Here is a 16,554-nt window from a genome sequence, read left to right as displayed (position 1 = left end):
GGAAGTCATGATCAATTTCAAAGCTGGGGCAGAGGGCAGAATACTAAAGACCCCCCCCTCTCCCTGCCACCATTTTGCTCCATTTGAGCCCAGTTCTATCCTCCACCACACTATAGCCACACCAAAAAGTTGTGCGCTGCATGCTATGGTGATGTTGCTGGTGGGTTACCTGAAAGCAATCTGGAGGTAAGTTGACTTTTTTACTTACCTCTGCCTGTGGGTCTCCTTGGACGTATGCTAGCCATTTGGGGGGCATATGTCTGAGGAGAGGAAAGGAGAGGAGAGGGACTTTCTTTGGATACAACTCACTGTGTCCTAAAAAGAGAGCAGAAGGTCAGTGATGGGACTAGTAACCTGCCTCAACATCTCAGCAAAAAAAGCATATATATATAATTATTATTATTAACAGTATTTATATACCGCTTTTCAACTAAAAGTTCACAAAGCAGTTTACAGAGAAAAATCAAATAACTAAATGGCTCCCTGTCCCAAAAGGGCTCACAATCTAAAAAGATGCAAAAGAACACCAGCAGACAGCCACTAGAAAAGACACTGCTGGGGTGAGGTGGGCCAGTTACTCTCCCCCTGCTAAAAAAAGGAGCACCCACTTGAAAAAGTGCCTCTTACCCAATTAGCAGGGGTTACCCATATGTATACATTCTGACACACACACACACACACACACACACACACACACACACAGAAGAGCAAGCTCTGACTCTCTGATATTAATTCGTCATAATCAGATGAAGAAAACAGGTCTCACCTTTGGAATTCCTTCCACACCCCTTCTGAACAGCAGGCATTTCAATGAATGATGCTCAGATGAGCACAAAAAGGGCCCCCACGGGGCATGAGTACCAAGTTCAGCCCTCTGAATGCTTGTTCATGATCAACAACAATAATACGCCATGTAATAAACTCATTGATTTGTTTCGTAAAATTTTACTTTCTTGAAATCTCCAGTTAACATTGGCAAAGAAAGTGTGCTGATTTATGCTTACCGGACTGTTGATACGCCCTTGCGTGTTTTAGTTTGGGAGGAATCCCCTGGGGAAAGTCGCATCTGAAAAATCTGTGCTTTCTTTATATATAAGAAACTACTGAGCAAGGGCCCAATCCTATCCAGTTTTACAGCACCGGTGCAGCCGCAATGTAAAGGGTACAAGATAAGGGAACAAGCATTCCCATAACTTAAGGAGGCCTGTGCGACTGCCTTCCCAGCATAGGATGCAGTGCATGCCCCATTGGCATGGCTGCACTGGCACTGGAAAATTGGACAGGATTGGGCCCTAAGGCTAGTAAAGCTAAACAAAGCTTTGCAGAAGGTCCAGTGGCATCACTAGGGTTTGCAACATATGGTGCAGCACATCACACCATGATGGGTCACCTCCCATGCAGTGGGTAGGGCAATGTCCCAGAAAATGGACGTGGTGATGTAACATAGCCCCGCCCCACTGCTTTTTTCACTATAACATTTGATAGAATAGAGATATTTCAGTGTGGTTTGTTTCATTGCATTCTGCATGAAATCACACATCAAATGATATATAACATGATGGTATTATTCAAAAATACCAAGATTTAAAAAAGGGGTGGTGAGGGGTGGAACAAGGTAGAGAGAGGGCATGACAGGGCAGGGTGGGTGGATTGGACCTGGAAGGGGGTGGGGTCTGTGGTACTGGTGCACAGCCTATCTAACCCCCCTTCCCAGACCTGATCCATCGACATGGAGCAACTCAGACATCGATATCACTGGTGCAGGTCCGAGTTGACCCATTCCAGCTGCTGGGGCTTACCCCAGGGAAGAGGACAAATGTCCCTTTACCTCTAGGAGACCTCCAGTAGCCAAAATTGCCCCGTGGGATGCCACGCAGCCCGTGCTGGTACTGCTGTATCAATGTGGTGGAATTTAGTTAGGATTGGGCTGTGTGATTTATTATACAGATTTATGGACAGAAAGACCAACAGAAAATATATAGAAGAATTTTTAGTTTTAGAGTACATTATTTTAATTCTTATTTCTTTGGTACTAGATACTCCTTATCTGCCTAGTCCTTGTTCATGGTTAATTCAGTGCTTTGTCATGTTTGATCACTTGTGGATCCTACTGCAGCCAAGTTTTAAACAAGAACCCCTGGGTTCTGTGGTCTCCTGGGATGGGAGGTTTTGCCCAGATCCTTCCCCTCTGCCCAGTTTCCTTAGTATGGGATGGTGGAAGTGGATAGATCTACAAATTTCCTCTCACGTTCAGCAAGCCAGGGGAGCAGGAAGCAGGAAGGGTTGCCACTAGGTACTATTACCCTTGGTCAGTGTCTAGCTTCCCTAGCATTGAGTTTAGCACCAAAAAGCCAGAGGACTGGCAAATGTCTTGATCAGCAGGTGATAATGTAAATCTGGATGCCATGACAAGCTTCACCTGCTATTTTTTTTAGTGTCAAGCAAATGTGGAAGCCACAGTGCAGATGAGGCTGTTCTAGTGAAGCCTCTGCCCGGCACTCACAAAAGGAAGTAACAGCCCAGGGCCTCCATCCATCTTCTACACACTTCTCATCTAGCTGCCAACACAGCAACCCCTTACTCCAAAGATGCTCCTCAGCCTCCTTCTCCCATCTCATCTAAGATAGAGGCAAAGGGTTCTCTTGCTCCATCCTTCCATCTGTGAAGCAGCAACAGAGGATTCAAGAGAAGTCACCACCTGCATCCCCTTCACAGGCCATTCAGTGGTTCTCTCCTGGGAATGAGCATAAAGAGGAAGCTCTGATAGATACCCTCACCCACATTGTCACTGTTCAGTGGGGACAGGGAGGAGGAGGCTGAAGTATGTCCTCTGCCTCTATCTTGGGTCACATGAAATGGAGTCACTCCATAGAGTCCTTGTTGCTGTTGGCACTTCAGCTCTTGCTCAGGTGAGAAGCTCCTGTTCTGAAGTAGCTTCTCAGCAGACATTGGAAGAAATGAGGATGAAACTGGCCCTGAAATGAGCTTCATTTGCGAATGTCACAGACCTCTAGCCTGGACATATTTGCACTTGGAGCCCAGACATGACCTTGCACACACACTTTACAGTGACAGGCTGCTGCTGCTGCTCCACTCTCCAGACCTGTCACATGTTCTCTTCTCTGCAGGGCAACCTAATCCACAGCCTTCCATCTCTGTGACTCCCAGTAATGTGGTTGCTCTGGGGGGAAACGTCAGCATCCACTGTATGAGTGAAAACTACTTACAAATGGAGTTCTGTTTGGAGAAGGAAGAACGGAAGATCATTGATGGCAAGAAGGCGGAGCAGCCTGAGGTTATATTTCACATCTTAAATGCCAAGGCAGAAGATGGGGGTATCTACAAGTGTATATATCATCCTATAACAGGAGAAGGTCCTTGGTCAGACCGTAGTAACAAAATCTACATCAACGTGACAGGTGAGCTTTTGGCTTAGTCCTTGTGAGTTATTTTCACAAAAACAGCATTAAAATGGGTTTTGCAGTTTCCACATCAATAAGTCACCTGGGAAAGTGGCACTGACTATAACACTTGTTTCGTTTCAAAATAGATTTTCCTCCCACTTGAATACCATTAACGCTGTTTACAGGTGATGAATTCTAACAGCAAATGTTCTGCATGTTTACTCAGCTCCATTGCATTTATTAGGGCAAGTCCCAGGACTATAGGGTTGCAGCCTATGAGGCTAGGAGCCCAGTCTTATCCCCCCTACTCTATAGCCGGCAGTGCTGCCAAAAAGACCCACACTGCATGCTGGGGGGGGGGGGAAGATCCACCTCAAAGCAATGGAAGGTAAGTAAAAAACACGGGTCTCCTCGCACATGTGCAAGCCGTTTTGGTGTCATATGTCTGAGAGAAAATGGGCAGGAAACTTTTCAAGAGGGGATAAAATCCAGTGTATGAGACTGCTGCGAGATCCACCCTTCCACCCCACCCACTGGTTTCTCCCCATACAAACCCTGTTTCTCTCCCTCCACACCCATGATCCTCCCCCCCTCCACGCCAGCTTACCTGCACCAGAGCAAGTCATCAGCCACAACAGCGGAGCACTGATGCTGCCACTGTTTTGCAGCAGTGGCTCAAAACTGTTTGCATTCAACATGCTCTGCATTTCATTGGTAGCCCTTATTACAGCAGCACAGTGTCTGAGGAGACTTCTGGAGGAGGGTGCAGGCCGGGAAAGGGGGGGAGGAGATAGGATCTTGGCATGTGCAGCTGCCTTCAAGATCTTCCTGCAATAAACCACCCCAGTCATTCCCTGAACCGACTCTACCAGCTACCTACTTGCTCCAGTGGAGGTTCTGCAGCCCACCACTGCTGGCACAGGACTTACTGGCTCCTGCAGGATAGGCAGTGAGCAGCAGAATGAGTGGCTGTGGCTCCTGCAATTCTGGCTTTATGCTGGTGGATTACAAGATTTACCAGTGGAAAACCAGCCTAGGATTAGGCTGTGATATAATGACTAGATTCAAGAGCATATATACAAGAGGATTGTAAACTAGCCAGTATTACCCACTGCATTTTTCTTACCTCCAGATCCCAGCCTCATCAAGCCCTCCATCAAGTTGCAAGGGGAGCCTTTTGTAAGCATGACTGTTACCATTGAATGTCAGGGACCGGAGCATGATCTGACCTTCTCCCTGCACAAATCCAGAAGCCACACAGCAACACAGGTAATCCCACCAACTGGAAGCACAAACCATTTCCCTTTCCACACCCTGAGGTTGGAGGATGCCGGGAACTACACCTGTCAGTATCACCGCAGAGAGAATCCGTTTGTCTGGTCAGGGCCAAGTGACTCCTTGAAGCTGGCTGTGATAGGTAAGAAGCCATACTTTTGTACACATGCACAGCTCCTATCATCTGCTTAGATTCTTTCGAAGTATGCACGCAGATAGGGGAATGGAGAGTAACAAAAAGACATTCATCAGAGGGCATAGGTACGTTATTGTCCTGGAGATGGCAAGAATTGCATTCCTCGACAGTGGCGTAGCTAAGGGGGTGCCGGGTAGCAACTGCACCGGGCAACAAGCTTTACAGAGAAAACAAGCTGAGCTTGACACTAGTGGCCAAAATTGTGAAAACCTTGGTATGTACAGAGAATACCATCATGTGATATATCATTGGAAAGATAATTTAATGCTGAATGCAGTGAAACAAACTTCACTGGAATGTCTGTATTCTATCAAAAATTATGGCCAATTAACCAGAAAACTTTATATTTATTTTCTTAATAAATGAAATTTGATTTTGTAATGGAGGGGGAGGAGCTATAAAATCTTCTTTGACCCTGGGTAGCAGATGCCTTAGTTATGCCACTGCCCCATTTTTCACTTTTTTAAAACGTCTGGGTGTGGAAGTCTGGGTCTGGTATGGGTCTGCGTCTGGGTCAAATTCTGTGTCTGGTCACTTCTGGAAGTGATGTCACTTCCGGGGCATCATTTTGCACTCAGTACCAGGCTACACTTTCATTAGCTACTCCTTGATATACTTTCCCCCTTTAAATGTGTACAGTTGTCTCCCATTGGATGAGCAATTGCTCATATAATGATTTGACTACAAGGTATGCAGATTCATGCATTTGACCAAGTGTGTAACTGTGGGTGAGGAAAGAGGGAAGAGGCTGCACTCATGCTGTTTTGGTGGCAGGAGAAGGAGGAGGAACCAATGGGGGAAGGCTTGTCTGGGTTGCTGCTGTCTCACAGCACATGCATGCACACTCCCTCCCTTGTTCAAGCAGGCTCTCCTTCCACTATCCCCCCCCCCCCAAAGAGGTCTGTCTGCCCAGTTGCTCTGCATGCATGCAAGTGCAGGTATGCCACAGAGGGTGAGGAAAGAGGAATGGGGCAGGGGCAAGCAGGAGGAAGAGGCTAAAGAGCGTAAGCCCTGGCTTGAGCTGCACCCAATATTTGCCCTCAGCAGCACTTGTACCTCACAACAGCAAACATGTACTTGGCAACAATCATGATCCGGGCTGACCCACAACCTCCTGATGCCTGAAGGGGCATGTTGAATTACCTAATGATGTGCCAGCCTCTGCTTCTCCCACTCTCCATTGTTCTAGTTCAGCACTCTCCTCCCCTCCACATTTCCTCTCCCAATCTGGGGAATGGAAGAAGGAGGAGGAGCAGTGCAGGCAAGCAGACAGTTGTTGTTCCATGTCCAGCTCTAACAGTTACTTCCTGATCTGCATACAAATTTCTCAGGAGACCGATGAGGTAGTCTGGGACTCCCATCTCTTTAAGAACTTGCCACAATTTGTTGTGATCCGCACAGTCAAAGGCTTTAGCATAGTCGATGAAGCAGAAGTATGTTTTTCTGGAACTCCATTGCTTTCTCCATAACCCAGCAACTGTTACCCTGCACATGCCTGATCTCGGAAGCTAAGCAGGGTCAGGCCTGGTTAGTACTTGGATGGGAGACCGCCTGGGAATACCTGGTGCTGTAGGCTTATACCATAGTCCAGGGTTGCTCACACTTTTTTGGCTCTAGAGCTTTGAAACCCAGCAAGGCCCGGAGATCTACCAGAGTTTTTTTACATGTTCGCGCCATCATAACATATAACATTTATGTGTACAATGTATGTTGGTGTACCTTGCATAACCACATGAGCCAATATTGCACAACACAACATAATTAACTATAAACATTTTTTGTAATTACTTGAGTTTACTTTGATGACTTGCACTGAAGTGAATCAGCCAAGGATGCATAGTCCGGACAGTAGCTGCTGACAGCCAGCCTCAAGCACACTTCCAAATGTTCATCAGTCATGGTGGAACTTAATGATCTTCATGTAGGAAAAGGCTGACTCACATAAATAAGTGGAGCCCTTCCTGCCTCAGGTGCTCTTATATCCCTGAGGACCCTATTGCCTTCAAGTGGCTGCAGCTGTGCAGCACACTCTGCTGGATGCCCAGGCCTTACCCTTAAAGGGGCCACTGCTGACACCACATTTACCTCCTCACCAGATCTTCCTCGATTCCAATACTAGTGGGGGGGGGGAGCAGATCTCTATACAGACCAGTGCAAAAACAGGGGAAAGGTGTGGGGGAGGGAAGATCTCTATATAGACATCACAGCAAGACCAGTGCAAAACCCCTTGCACACAGAACCAACAGATGGAAGTTGGGGGGGGGGCAGATCTCCATACATACCAGTGCAAAAACAGGGGAAAGGTAAGTCAGCCCCAGTAGAGTCAAAGGGGCTCACTCCCAGGGATGCATGGACGGGAGCTCACTCCCAGGGATGTGTGGACAGGAGTTCACTCCCAGGGAGCGTCACTCCCAGGGGGCATCACTCCCAGGACAGGGCTCACTCCCAGGGATGCGTGGACAGGAGCTCACTCCCAGAGATGCATCACTCCCAGGGGGCATCACTCCCAGGACTGGGCTCACTCCCAGGGATGCGTGGACGGGAGATCACTCCCAGGGATGCGTCACTCCCAGGGAGCTCACTCCCAGGGATGCGTCACTCCCAGGATGGGGCTCGCTCTCAGGGATGCGTGGACGGGAGAGAAGCCTGCGATCGACTCATTTTGCCTCGCGATCGACCCGTCGATCGCGATCAACATATTGAGCAACCCTGCCATAGTCTTTCGAGACTGAAGGTTGCCAACCACCAATCCAGCAAATGTTGGCAGTTTGATCTCTAGTTCCTCTGCCTCTTTGAAAACCAGCTTGTTGTTCTCGATTCACGTGCTGCTGAAGCCTAGCTTGTAGGTACTTTGTACATAACCTTGCTAGCATGTGAAATAAGAGCAATTGTGCAGTAGTTTGCCCATTCTTTGGCTTCGCCTTTCTTTGGGATTGGAACGTAAACCGATCTTTTCCAATCCTGAGGCCAATGTTGAGTTTTCCCAATTTGCTAGCAGATTGAGTGCAGCACTTTAACACCATCATCTTTTAAACTTTTAAGGAGCTAGTGGGAATACTGTCACCTCTGCTAGCTTTGTTAGTGATGCTTCCTAGGGCCCCCTTGACTTCAAGTTCCAGGATCTCTGGCTCAAGTTCAGCGATCACACCATCGTGGTTATCAGGGACATTAACACCTTTCTTGTAGAGTTCCTCTGTGTATTCTTGCCACCTATTTAATTGTGTCTGCTTCTGTTCGGTCCCTGCAATTATTGTCCTTTATCATGCCCATCTTTGCATGAAATATTCCTGTGATATCTCCAATTTTCTTGAAGAGATCTCTAGTCTTTCCCCTTCTATCGTTTTCCTCTATTTCTCTGCACTGCTCATTTAAGAAGGCCTTCTTATCTCTCCTTGCTATTCTCTGGAAATCTTTTTTTTTTTTTTAAATAAATGGAATACCAAAAAAAAAAAAAAACCCATCTCACCACAACATACATTTATCCCCACCAATCTGCCAGTGCTCCCCACCCCCTTCTCTGGGAATAATGACCCATTTTCATCCAACCTCATCCTTTTTGATTTCATCTTCATATTCTACTCAATTTGGATTCCCCTTCCTTCTCCAAAAAGTCACTGATTCTTCATCAGGCATACATCCTTTACCCTTCTCCAAAGCATGCTCCAAAAATAACTTCCATATATCCATAAATACATTTTCTTTCACAACTCCTTTCTTAACTTACAACTCACATGTTCATTTATCATTTATAGCTATATTCCACATGACTTTGTACCATTCCTCAATATTCAAATTTCTATCTCCTTTCCGATTCCTAGCAAGCAACAGTCTTGCAGCAGTTACCATCATAGTGATTAATTCCTATTCTCCCATTTCTATATCTTCATTACTAAACACAGCCATCAGTGGGCTTATCAGTATATTCTTACCAAAAATTTCATTAACCTCTCTAGATATCATTGCCCAACTTTTTTTCATTATTTCGCAGGACCACCACATATGAAAATAAGTGCCAGTTTCTTTTTAACATCTCCAACACGCTTTAGTTATATCCTTATTGCACTGGTTCAATTTTACAGGTGTTAAATACCATCTCCATATAGATTTATAACAATTTTCCTTAATTCTAACAGATAAATTCATTATTCTTTTATTCCGTAAACTTTTCCAAATTTCATCACTTAACTCTTCATTTAACTCTCCTTGCCAAACCTTCCTAAAAATTTTTACCTGCTACCTGCACATTTAAGAAGGCCTTCTTATCTCTCCTTGCAATTCTCTGGAAATCTGCATTCAGTTGGATATATCTTTCCCTGTCTCCCTTGCCTTTTGCTTTCCTTCTTTCCTCAGCAATTTGTAAAGCTTCTTCAGACAGCCATTTTGCCTTCTTCATTTCATTTTCTTAGGGATGGTTCTAGTTGCCACCTCCTGAACAATGTTACGAGCCTCCGTCCATAGTTCTTCAGGCACTCTGTCTACCAAATCTAAACCTCTAATTTTTTTCATCACCTCCACTGTGTATTCTTATAATTTAGGTCGTACCTGAATGGCCTAATGTTTTTTTCCCTACTTTCTTCAGTTTAAGTCAGAATTTTGCAATGAGAAACACATGATTTGAGCTACAGTCAGCTCCAGGTCTTGTTTTTACTGACTATATAGAGCTTCTCCAACTTTGTGAAGTGGAGAAGTGAAAGGAAAGTTCGATGCTGTAAAGAACAATACTGCATAGGAACCTGGAATGTAAGATCAATGAATCAAGGTAAGCTGGATGTGATCAAACATGAGATGGCAAGATTGAACATCCACATCTTCAGAATTAGTGGACTAAAATGGAAAGGAATGGGCGAACTTAATTCAGATGAACATTATATTTACTACTGTGGACAAGAATCCTATAGAAGAATAGAGTAGCCCTTATAGAGAACAAAAGAATAGGAAAAGCAGTACTGGGGTACAATTTCAAAAACAAGAGAATGATCTCAGTTCGAATTCAAGGCAAACCTTTTAACCTCAGTAATTTAAGTCTATGCCCCAACCACTGACGCTGAAGAGGATGAAGTTAACCAATTTTATGAAGAGTTAAAACACATTCTAGAACTAACACCACAAAAAGATGTCCTTATTATAGGGGATTAGAACATGTGGTTTCACCATTCACATGAATAACTTCTCTTACCCAACAATGTCTCTGCTTATTTCTCTGGCTGCAGTCCTCAAACACTGTTGTAGTGAGCACTCACTTGATCTTCTCTACCTCAGATCATCTCTGTCTCTGAATTCCCTGCTGTGAAACAGACTGATGTCAATGTCTTGAAGAAATGAGGATTCAACAGGCCATGAATATAAGCTTCATTTGCTCATGTCCCAGATCACTACCTTGAGTATATTCACACTTGGATCCCAACCTTTACCTTGCACATACAGATGCTGCTCATATTACATAGGCTGAAGGTGATGCTCCACTGACGCTTGTTCTACCTCTGTCCAAAGCAAGCTTCCTTCCGTAAATGGAAGTCTTGCCCTAATGAGGAGAATAAAAAGGAACATAAACTGTGGCAAAAGAAATGTAAGAAGGTGATACGGGAGGCCAAGCGAGACTATGAGGAACGCATGGCCAGCAACATTAAGGGGAATAATAAAAGCTTCTTCAAATATGTTAGAAGCAGGAAACCCGCCAGAGAAGCGGTTGGCCCTCTGGATGGTGAGGGAGGGAAAGGGGAGATAAAAGGAGACTTAGAGATGGCAGAGAAATTAAATGAGTTCTTTGCATCTGTCTTCACGGCAGAAGACCTCGGGCAGATACCGCTGCCCGAACAGCCCCTCCTGACCGAGGAGTTAAGTCAGATAGAGGTTAAAAGAGAAGATGTTTCAGACCTCATTGATAAATTAAAGATCAATAAGTCACCGGGCCCTGATGGCATCCACCCCAGAGTTATTAAGGAATTGAAGAATGAAGTTGCAGATCTCTTGACTAAGGTATGCAACTTGTCCCTCAAAATGGCCATGGTGCCAGAAGATTGGAGGATAGCAAATGTCACGCCTATTTTTAAAAAGGAAAAGAGGGGGGACCCGGGAAACTATAGGCCGGTCAGCCTAACATCCATACCGGGTAAGATGGTGGAATGCCTCATCAAAGATAGGATCTCAAAACACATAGATGAACAGGCCTTGCTGAGGGAGAGTCAGCATGGCTTTTGTAAGGGTAAGTCTTGCCTCACGAACCTTATAGAATTCTTTGAAAAGGTCAATAGGCATGTGGATTTGGGAGAACCCGTGGACATTATATATTTGGACTTTCAGAAGGCGTTTGACGCGGTCCCTCACCAAAGGCTACTGAAAAAACTCCACAGTCAGGGAATTAGAGGACAGGTCCTCTCGTGGATTGAGAACTGGTTGGAGGCCAGGAAGCAGAGAGTGGGTGTCAATGGGAAATTTTCACAATGGAGAGAGGTGAAAAGCGGTGTGCCCCAAGGATCTGTCCTGGGACCGGTGCTTTTCAACCTCTTCATAAGTGACCTGGAGACAGGGTTGAGCAGTGAAGTGGCTAAGTTTGCAGACGACACCAAACTTTTCCTAGTGGTGAAGACCAGAAGTGATTGTGAGGAGCTCCAGAAGGATCCCTCCAGACTGGCAGAATGGGCAGCAAAATGGCAGATGCGCTTCAATGTCAGTAAGTGTAAAGTCATGCACATTGGGGCAAAAAATCAAAACTTTAGATATAGGCTGATGGGTTCTGAGCTGTCTGACAGATCAGGAGAGAGATCTTGGGGTGGTGGTGGACAGGTCGATGAAAGTGTCAACCCAATGTGCGGCGGCAGTGAAGAAGGCCAATTCTATGCTTGGGATCATTAGGAAGGGTATTGAGAACAAAACGGCTAGTATTATAATGCCGTTGTACAAATCTATGGTAAGGCCACACCTGGAGTATTGTGTCCAGTTCTGGTCGCCGCATCTCAAAAAAGACATAGTGGAAATGGAAAAGGTGCAAAAGAGAGCGACTAGGATGATTACGGGGCTGGGGCACCTTCCTTATGAGGAAAGGCTACGGCGTCTGGGCCTCTTCAGCCTAGAAAAGAGACGCCTGAGGGGGGACATGATTGAGACATACAAAATTATGCAGGGGATGGACAGAGTGGATAGGGAGAAGCTCTTTACACTCTCACATAACACCAGAACCAGGGGACATCCACTAAAATTGAGTGTTGGGCAGGTTAGGACAGACAAAAGAAAATATTTCTTTACTCAGCCTGTGGTCGGTCTGTGGAACTCCTTGCCACAGGATGTGGTGCTGGCGTCTACCCTAGACGCCTTCAAAAGGGGATTGGACAAGTTTCTGGAGGAAAAATCCATTATGGGGTACAAGCCATGATGTGTATGCGCAACCTCCTGATTTTAGAAATGGGCTATGTCAGAATGCCAGATGCAAGGGAGGGCACCAGGATGAGGTCTCTTGTTATCTGGTGTGCTCCCTTTGGCATTTGGTGGGCCGCTGTGAGATACAGGAAGCTGGACTAGATGGGCCTATGGCCTGATCCAGTGGGGCTGTTCTTATGTTCTTAAGATTTACCCAAGCCTGCCATCTCAGTGAGTCCCAGTGGGGGGAGGGGATATCAGCACCCACTGTACAAATGGACAAATTGAGGTCTGTCTGCAAAAGAAGAATTAGGTCAGTGTGTCAAACCCATTTCATATGGTGGGCTAAAAAGCATTCGTGACACCTGCTAAAGGCCAGACATGACATCATTAAGTGGTAAGTGATGTCATTAAGCATATTATGACCAGAAATAAGCACTTTGTTCACACATACAAACTCAATAGCTGCAAATGACAGAAGAGAAAATGTGCACATCTTGATGATATTGCCAGTCTTGACACACTGCCTCCCTGCCACAGCCTCTACCCCATTCCTCCCTTTCCAGCACTGACACGAGGGCAATGCAGCTCTGAGGTAAGGGAACAAACATTCCCTTACTTTGAGGAGGCCTCCGTGAGTGACACCCAACTGCAGGATGCAGCACACATCCCATTGGCACCGCTTTGCCAGTGCTGGAAAGTACTGACATCAGGGATTAGGATTGCACCCATATATAATGAATGGATTCAGTAGGACAATACGAACTGTAAACTAACCTTAGGGCTCCATTGTCATTTTCCTACTTCCAGATCCCAAGCTCAAGAAACCTTCCATCCTGGTGCAAGGAAAGCCTGCTCTAGGCAAAAATGTCACCATTGAATGTCAGACACAGGGGCAAGGTCTGATCTTCTCCCTGCACAAATCCAGTAACCTCACAGCAGTACAGATGGTCGAGGCAGCAGGAGACACGGGCTCTTTCCTTTTCCACATGCTAAGTTTGGAGGATGCTGGGAACTACACCTGTCACTATCACCACAAAGGGGAACCATTTATATGGTCAGAGCCAAGCGACCCTGTGGAACTTGTTTTGCCAAACAACCCTGGGCAGCCCTTTCAGCAAGGTAAGGGGCTACACTTGGCATGCCCTCCCTCTTCCCAATCACATCCTCTGTCGTTGGAACAGGAATGTCCAGTATGTTGACTGGCAATGGAATACCTTCACAGGGATCTCTGACTGTGCTGTTGGTGGGGAATGGCGGAAGCTACAGCCTAGTTGCCATCAAAGAGTACAAGCAGATAATGGGTTGGAGAGCAACAAAGAGATGTCAATGAGAGGGCATATAGGTGCATATATGGCCCTGGAGATGGCAGGAAATGTATTGCTTGATCTATCTTTCCCCTTTAACGCAGCACCAGCGGGTCCATGAATGACAACAACCCCAGCAAGGCAGGTGGAGTATGGAGAGAGGAATGAGATCATGACCCAGCTTTTTATCTCTGTGGTGCTCATAGAAAAACATGAGGCATTTGTGCATCAAATAAGTTTCCAACATACAAAATTGGGGTGGGTGGGAGGTGGACAAAACACAAGGTGAAACTCAGTTGCCAAAGGATTTGGGGGAGAGAGAACATTTCCACAGCATGCTTTGCACCCTGCAAAGAGGGCAGTCCCAGAGCTCAGTGTCAGGTACCAGGAGGGCTTGGGCTGGGCCTGACTCTTTCTCCATTTAGCAACATTTGTCTCAGCCCATGCTTCTAATGACAGCCCATTTTCCTTTCTCTTCTTTGCTTCTCTGATCCTGGATACGGCTATTTATACTGTTGCCTCACCGTCTTTTTGCCTCACTGCTATTTATACTGTTGCCTCACTCACTGTCAGTATCACCGCAGAGAGAATCCATTTGTCTGGTCAGGGCCAAGTGACTCTGTGGAGCTGATTGTGATAGGTAAGGGGTAACATCTGGTATTCTCTCCCATTTCCCAAACCTCCCATCCCTCAATGAATTTGGCATTTCCCAGGATTGTGATTGGCAATATCAATTACCTGCCTTTGATGAAGCTCTTTGTGAGGAATGGCAAAAGCAGCTTGTCATTTGCTGTCAGAAAGGGTGTATCAGGAACAGGATGTGAACTAACGGATAGGCAGGCTGTGATAGGATGAAGGGCATAAGATTGCACCTTTTCCAGTTCCACCATATCCTTTTTGAGAGGTGGCAACCGTATGTGGCAGAATGCATGTTCCAATGGCCATGGCTGCTGAAAAGCAGCCATAAAGCATACTCTGGCAGCACACTGAGTAGTGCACTGCCCAAGTGAAGATGGGAAGGCCAGAGCCTTCCTGCACACATCACTGGAGCACCAGTCATCTGCCGTAGCAGGTGCACCGGTGGGAGAGGCAGGAGGGCTGGGGGAGGGTGGAAGAGGGTGGGGAAGGAGAAGAAACTGGGTGGTGAAGCTGCAGGAAGGTGTGGACCTGGTGGCGATGGTGCACACCAGATCCTATCCCCTCTAGCAGCAACCTCCCTGGTCGCCATTTTCTCCTCAGACCTGTGCTAGCGAAATAACTGTCACAGGTCCAAGGAGACTTGTTAAATCCCCTTTCCTCTCCAAAGGCTCCCAGTCTTCCTCCTCCCCCAGCTGGACACAACATGCCCACTTTTGGCAAAGCTACACCAGTGGTGGGTAGTGGTGGAGAAAAGAATAGAATTGGACTGGAAGGCTATGATAGCTTAGTAGAGAGAGTGGGTTGCATGAGGGTGGCTGGATGAAGGATGTCAGGGCTGGCCCATCCATGAGGCCAACTAAAGTAGTTGCCTCCGGCCCATCTCTAGCTGCTGATGTGCCTCCACTGCTCTCCTTTTCCTTCCACTCCCTGGTTTGGAAAGAGAAGAGGGCAACTAAGAGGAAGAGGTAATGTGGAGGAGAGTGCTGGGCCTGAGCACTGGAGAGTGGGAGGAGAAGGTACTGGCACATCATCAGGTAAGGAAGGGCAGCAACAGCCGAGTGACTCTTCTCTGATGTTTACAGATCACGCTTCTGCTGTGACCAACATCCGCCAGAGTGCAGCCGTCTTAGTCTCTCTTGTCTTGGTGCTGATCGTGATTGAGGCTGTGCACAGCTGGAAGAAGGGGCAGCTGTAAGCAGCCCTGACAGACCTTTCAACCAGGAGCCTTTTTAGCTGCCTCCAGGACACTGTCGGCAAAACCCACAGAACCAACTTCACTTGCCTGCGATGACCAGTCATTCTCCACAGGCCCCAGGAGTTTTATTCTGTGGCAGCTTCCAGGATTCTTTCCATGGGCAGAAATGATTCCCTCATGGAAAAGCTCATTGCAAACCATGTAGGGATCTTCTGGCAGCCAAAGACGCCCAAGGCCTGCCTGTTCTCTTCAACCAGTTGCTGCCTGCGTGGATCGGATTTTGCCAGCAATGTCCTGCCCTGACTTTATCATGTCTTGCTGTTAACCCCATGCTTCCCAGACCCTGTCCTGCCTGGATACCAACGTGGACTAAGAAAGTGCCAAGAAAAAGAGCACTTTTGGTGTCCTTTCATTTATCGTTCTACACAACATTGCACTGGACTCATTAGCACTCCCCTCATTTTCTCATTCAATTTAGGGACTTTGTGGTGGGGTGTTGGGTATTGGCAAGGTAATGGGTCTGATTCTCTTACTTTTCTAAAAGTAAGACAAGAGCATCAGAGCTCATTACAGAATTTAGAAGCCGATGGAGGAAGCGTGTAGAAGAAATGATCATCTGAGCAAACCAGTCACAGGAAGTTGTATCGGTGGCTGTACTTACTGGAGCATTCTGGTTTATCGCCTGGTCCACCAACCCCCCTTCAGCAGAAACTGGAACAGGACAAACATGGAATTCAAGAGGGCAGCAGCTGGATCCTGAAAACAGTAGCCATTGAGGAGGAGAAGAAACCTCCCTCCTGCTCTCTTCGGCAACCCAAGGGACTCTTGTCAGGTCCAAATGTTGAGTGCCAGAGACTAATGGATGACTACTCATGACCCACCAGAGAGCGGGTGAGGAAATTTCGCACCCCTCAACATGGCCTCTTCATGGGAAACATTTGGTAGGGTATTACTAAAAAGCTTATACAATCTACCTTATTAAGTATTCTGTGCTGCAGTGATTCCCCAGAATGCCTCACAGAAGCTTCTGGAAGCAACTTCCATTTTGCATATAGAGTAGGTTGTGGGCCAAGTGTGACCCAGAAGCAGCCTCCTGAAGCTTTGGGGTGAAACACAGAGCATTGGGCCATGACCTATTGCACATCTGGTCATGACCCACCATAGGGTGGGTGAGGGAGTGGGACC

The 16,554-nt window shown here is 46.6% G+C and overlaps 1 protein-coding gene across 1 annotated transcript; it reads left to right on the top strand.

The window, feature by feature from the left end:
• Positions 1–825: 825 nt before the first annotated feature.
• LOC136653455 (T-cell-interacting, activating receptor on myeloid cells protein 1-like) lies at positions 826–15,369 on the top strand. The gene is made up of 4 exons (XM_066630352.1): positions 826–913; positions 3,129–3,419; positions 13,039–13,350; positions 15,257–15,369. The coding sequence occupies exons 1-4, from the start codon at positions 826–828 to the stop codon at positions 15,367–15,369; spliced, it is 804 nt and encodes a 267-aa protein (XP_066486449.1).
• Positions 15,370–16,554: the final 1,185 nt, after the last annotated feature.

Source organism: Tiliqua scincoides, chromosome 5 (assembly GCF_035046505.1).
Source record: "Tiliqua scincoides isolate rTilSci1 chromosome 5, rTilSci1.hap2, whole genome shotgun sequence".
NCBI lineage: Eukaryota > Metazoa > Chordata > Lepidosauria > Squamata > Scincidae > Tiliqua > Tiliqua scincoides.
This window is presented reverse-complemented; position numbering and strand designations above follow the sequence as displayed.

What these genes read in the sequence shown, in the direction of transcription:
- LOC136653455 (XM_066630352.1), top strand. Translation starts at nt 826, where the DNA reads ATGAGCACAAAAAGGGCCCCCACGGGGCATGAGTACCAAGTTCAGCCC. An exon ending in CAACAACAATAATACGCCAT is followed by an intron (nt 914 to 3,128) that starts GTAATAAACTCA and finishes TCTTCTCTGCAG; the next exon opens with GGCAACCTAATCCACAGCCT. An exon ending in TGGGCAGCCCTTTCAGCAAG is followed by an intron (nt 13,351 to 15,256) that starts GTAAGGGGCTAC and finishes TGATGTTTACAG; the next exon opens with ATCACGCTTCTGCTGTGACC.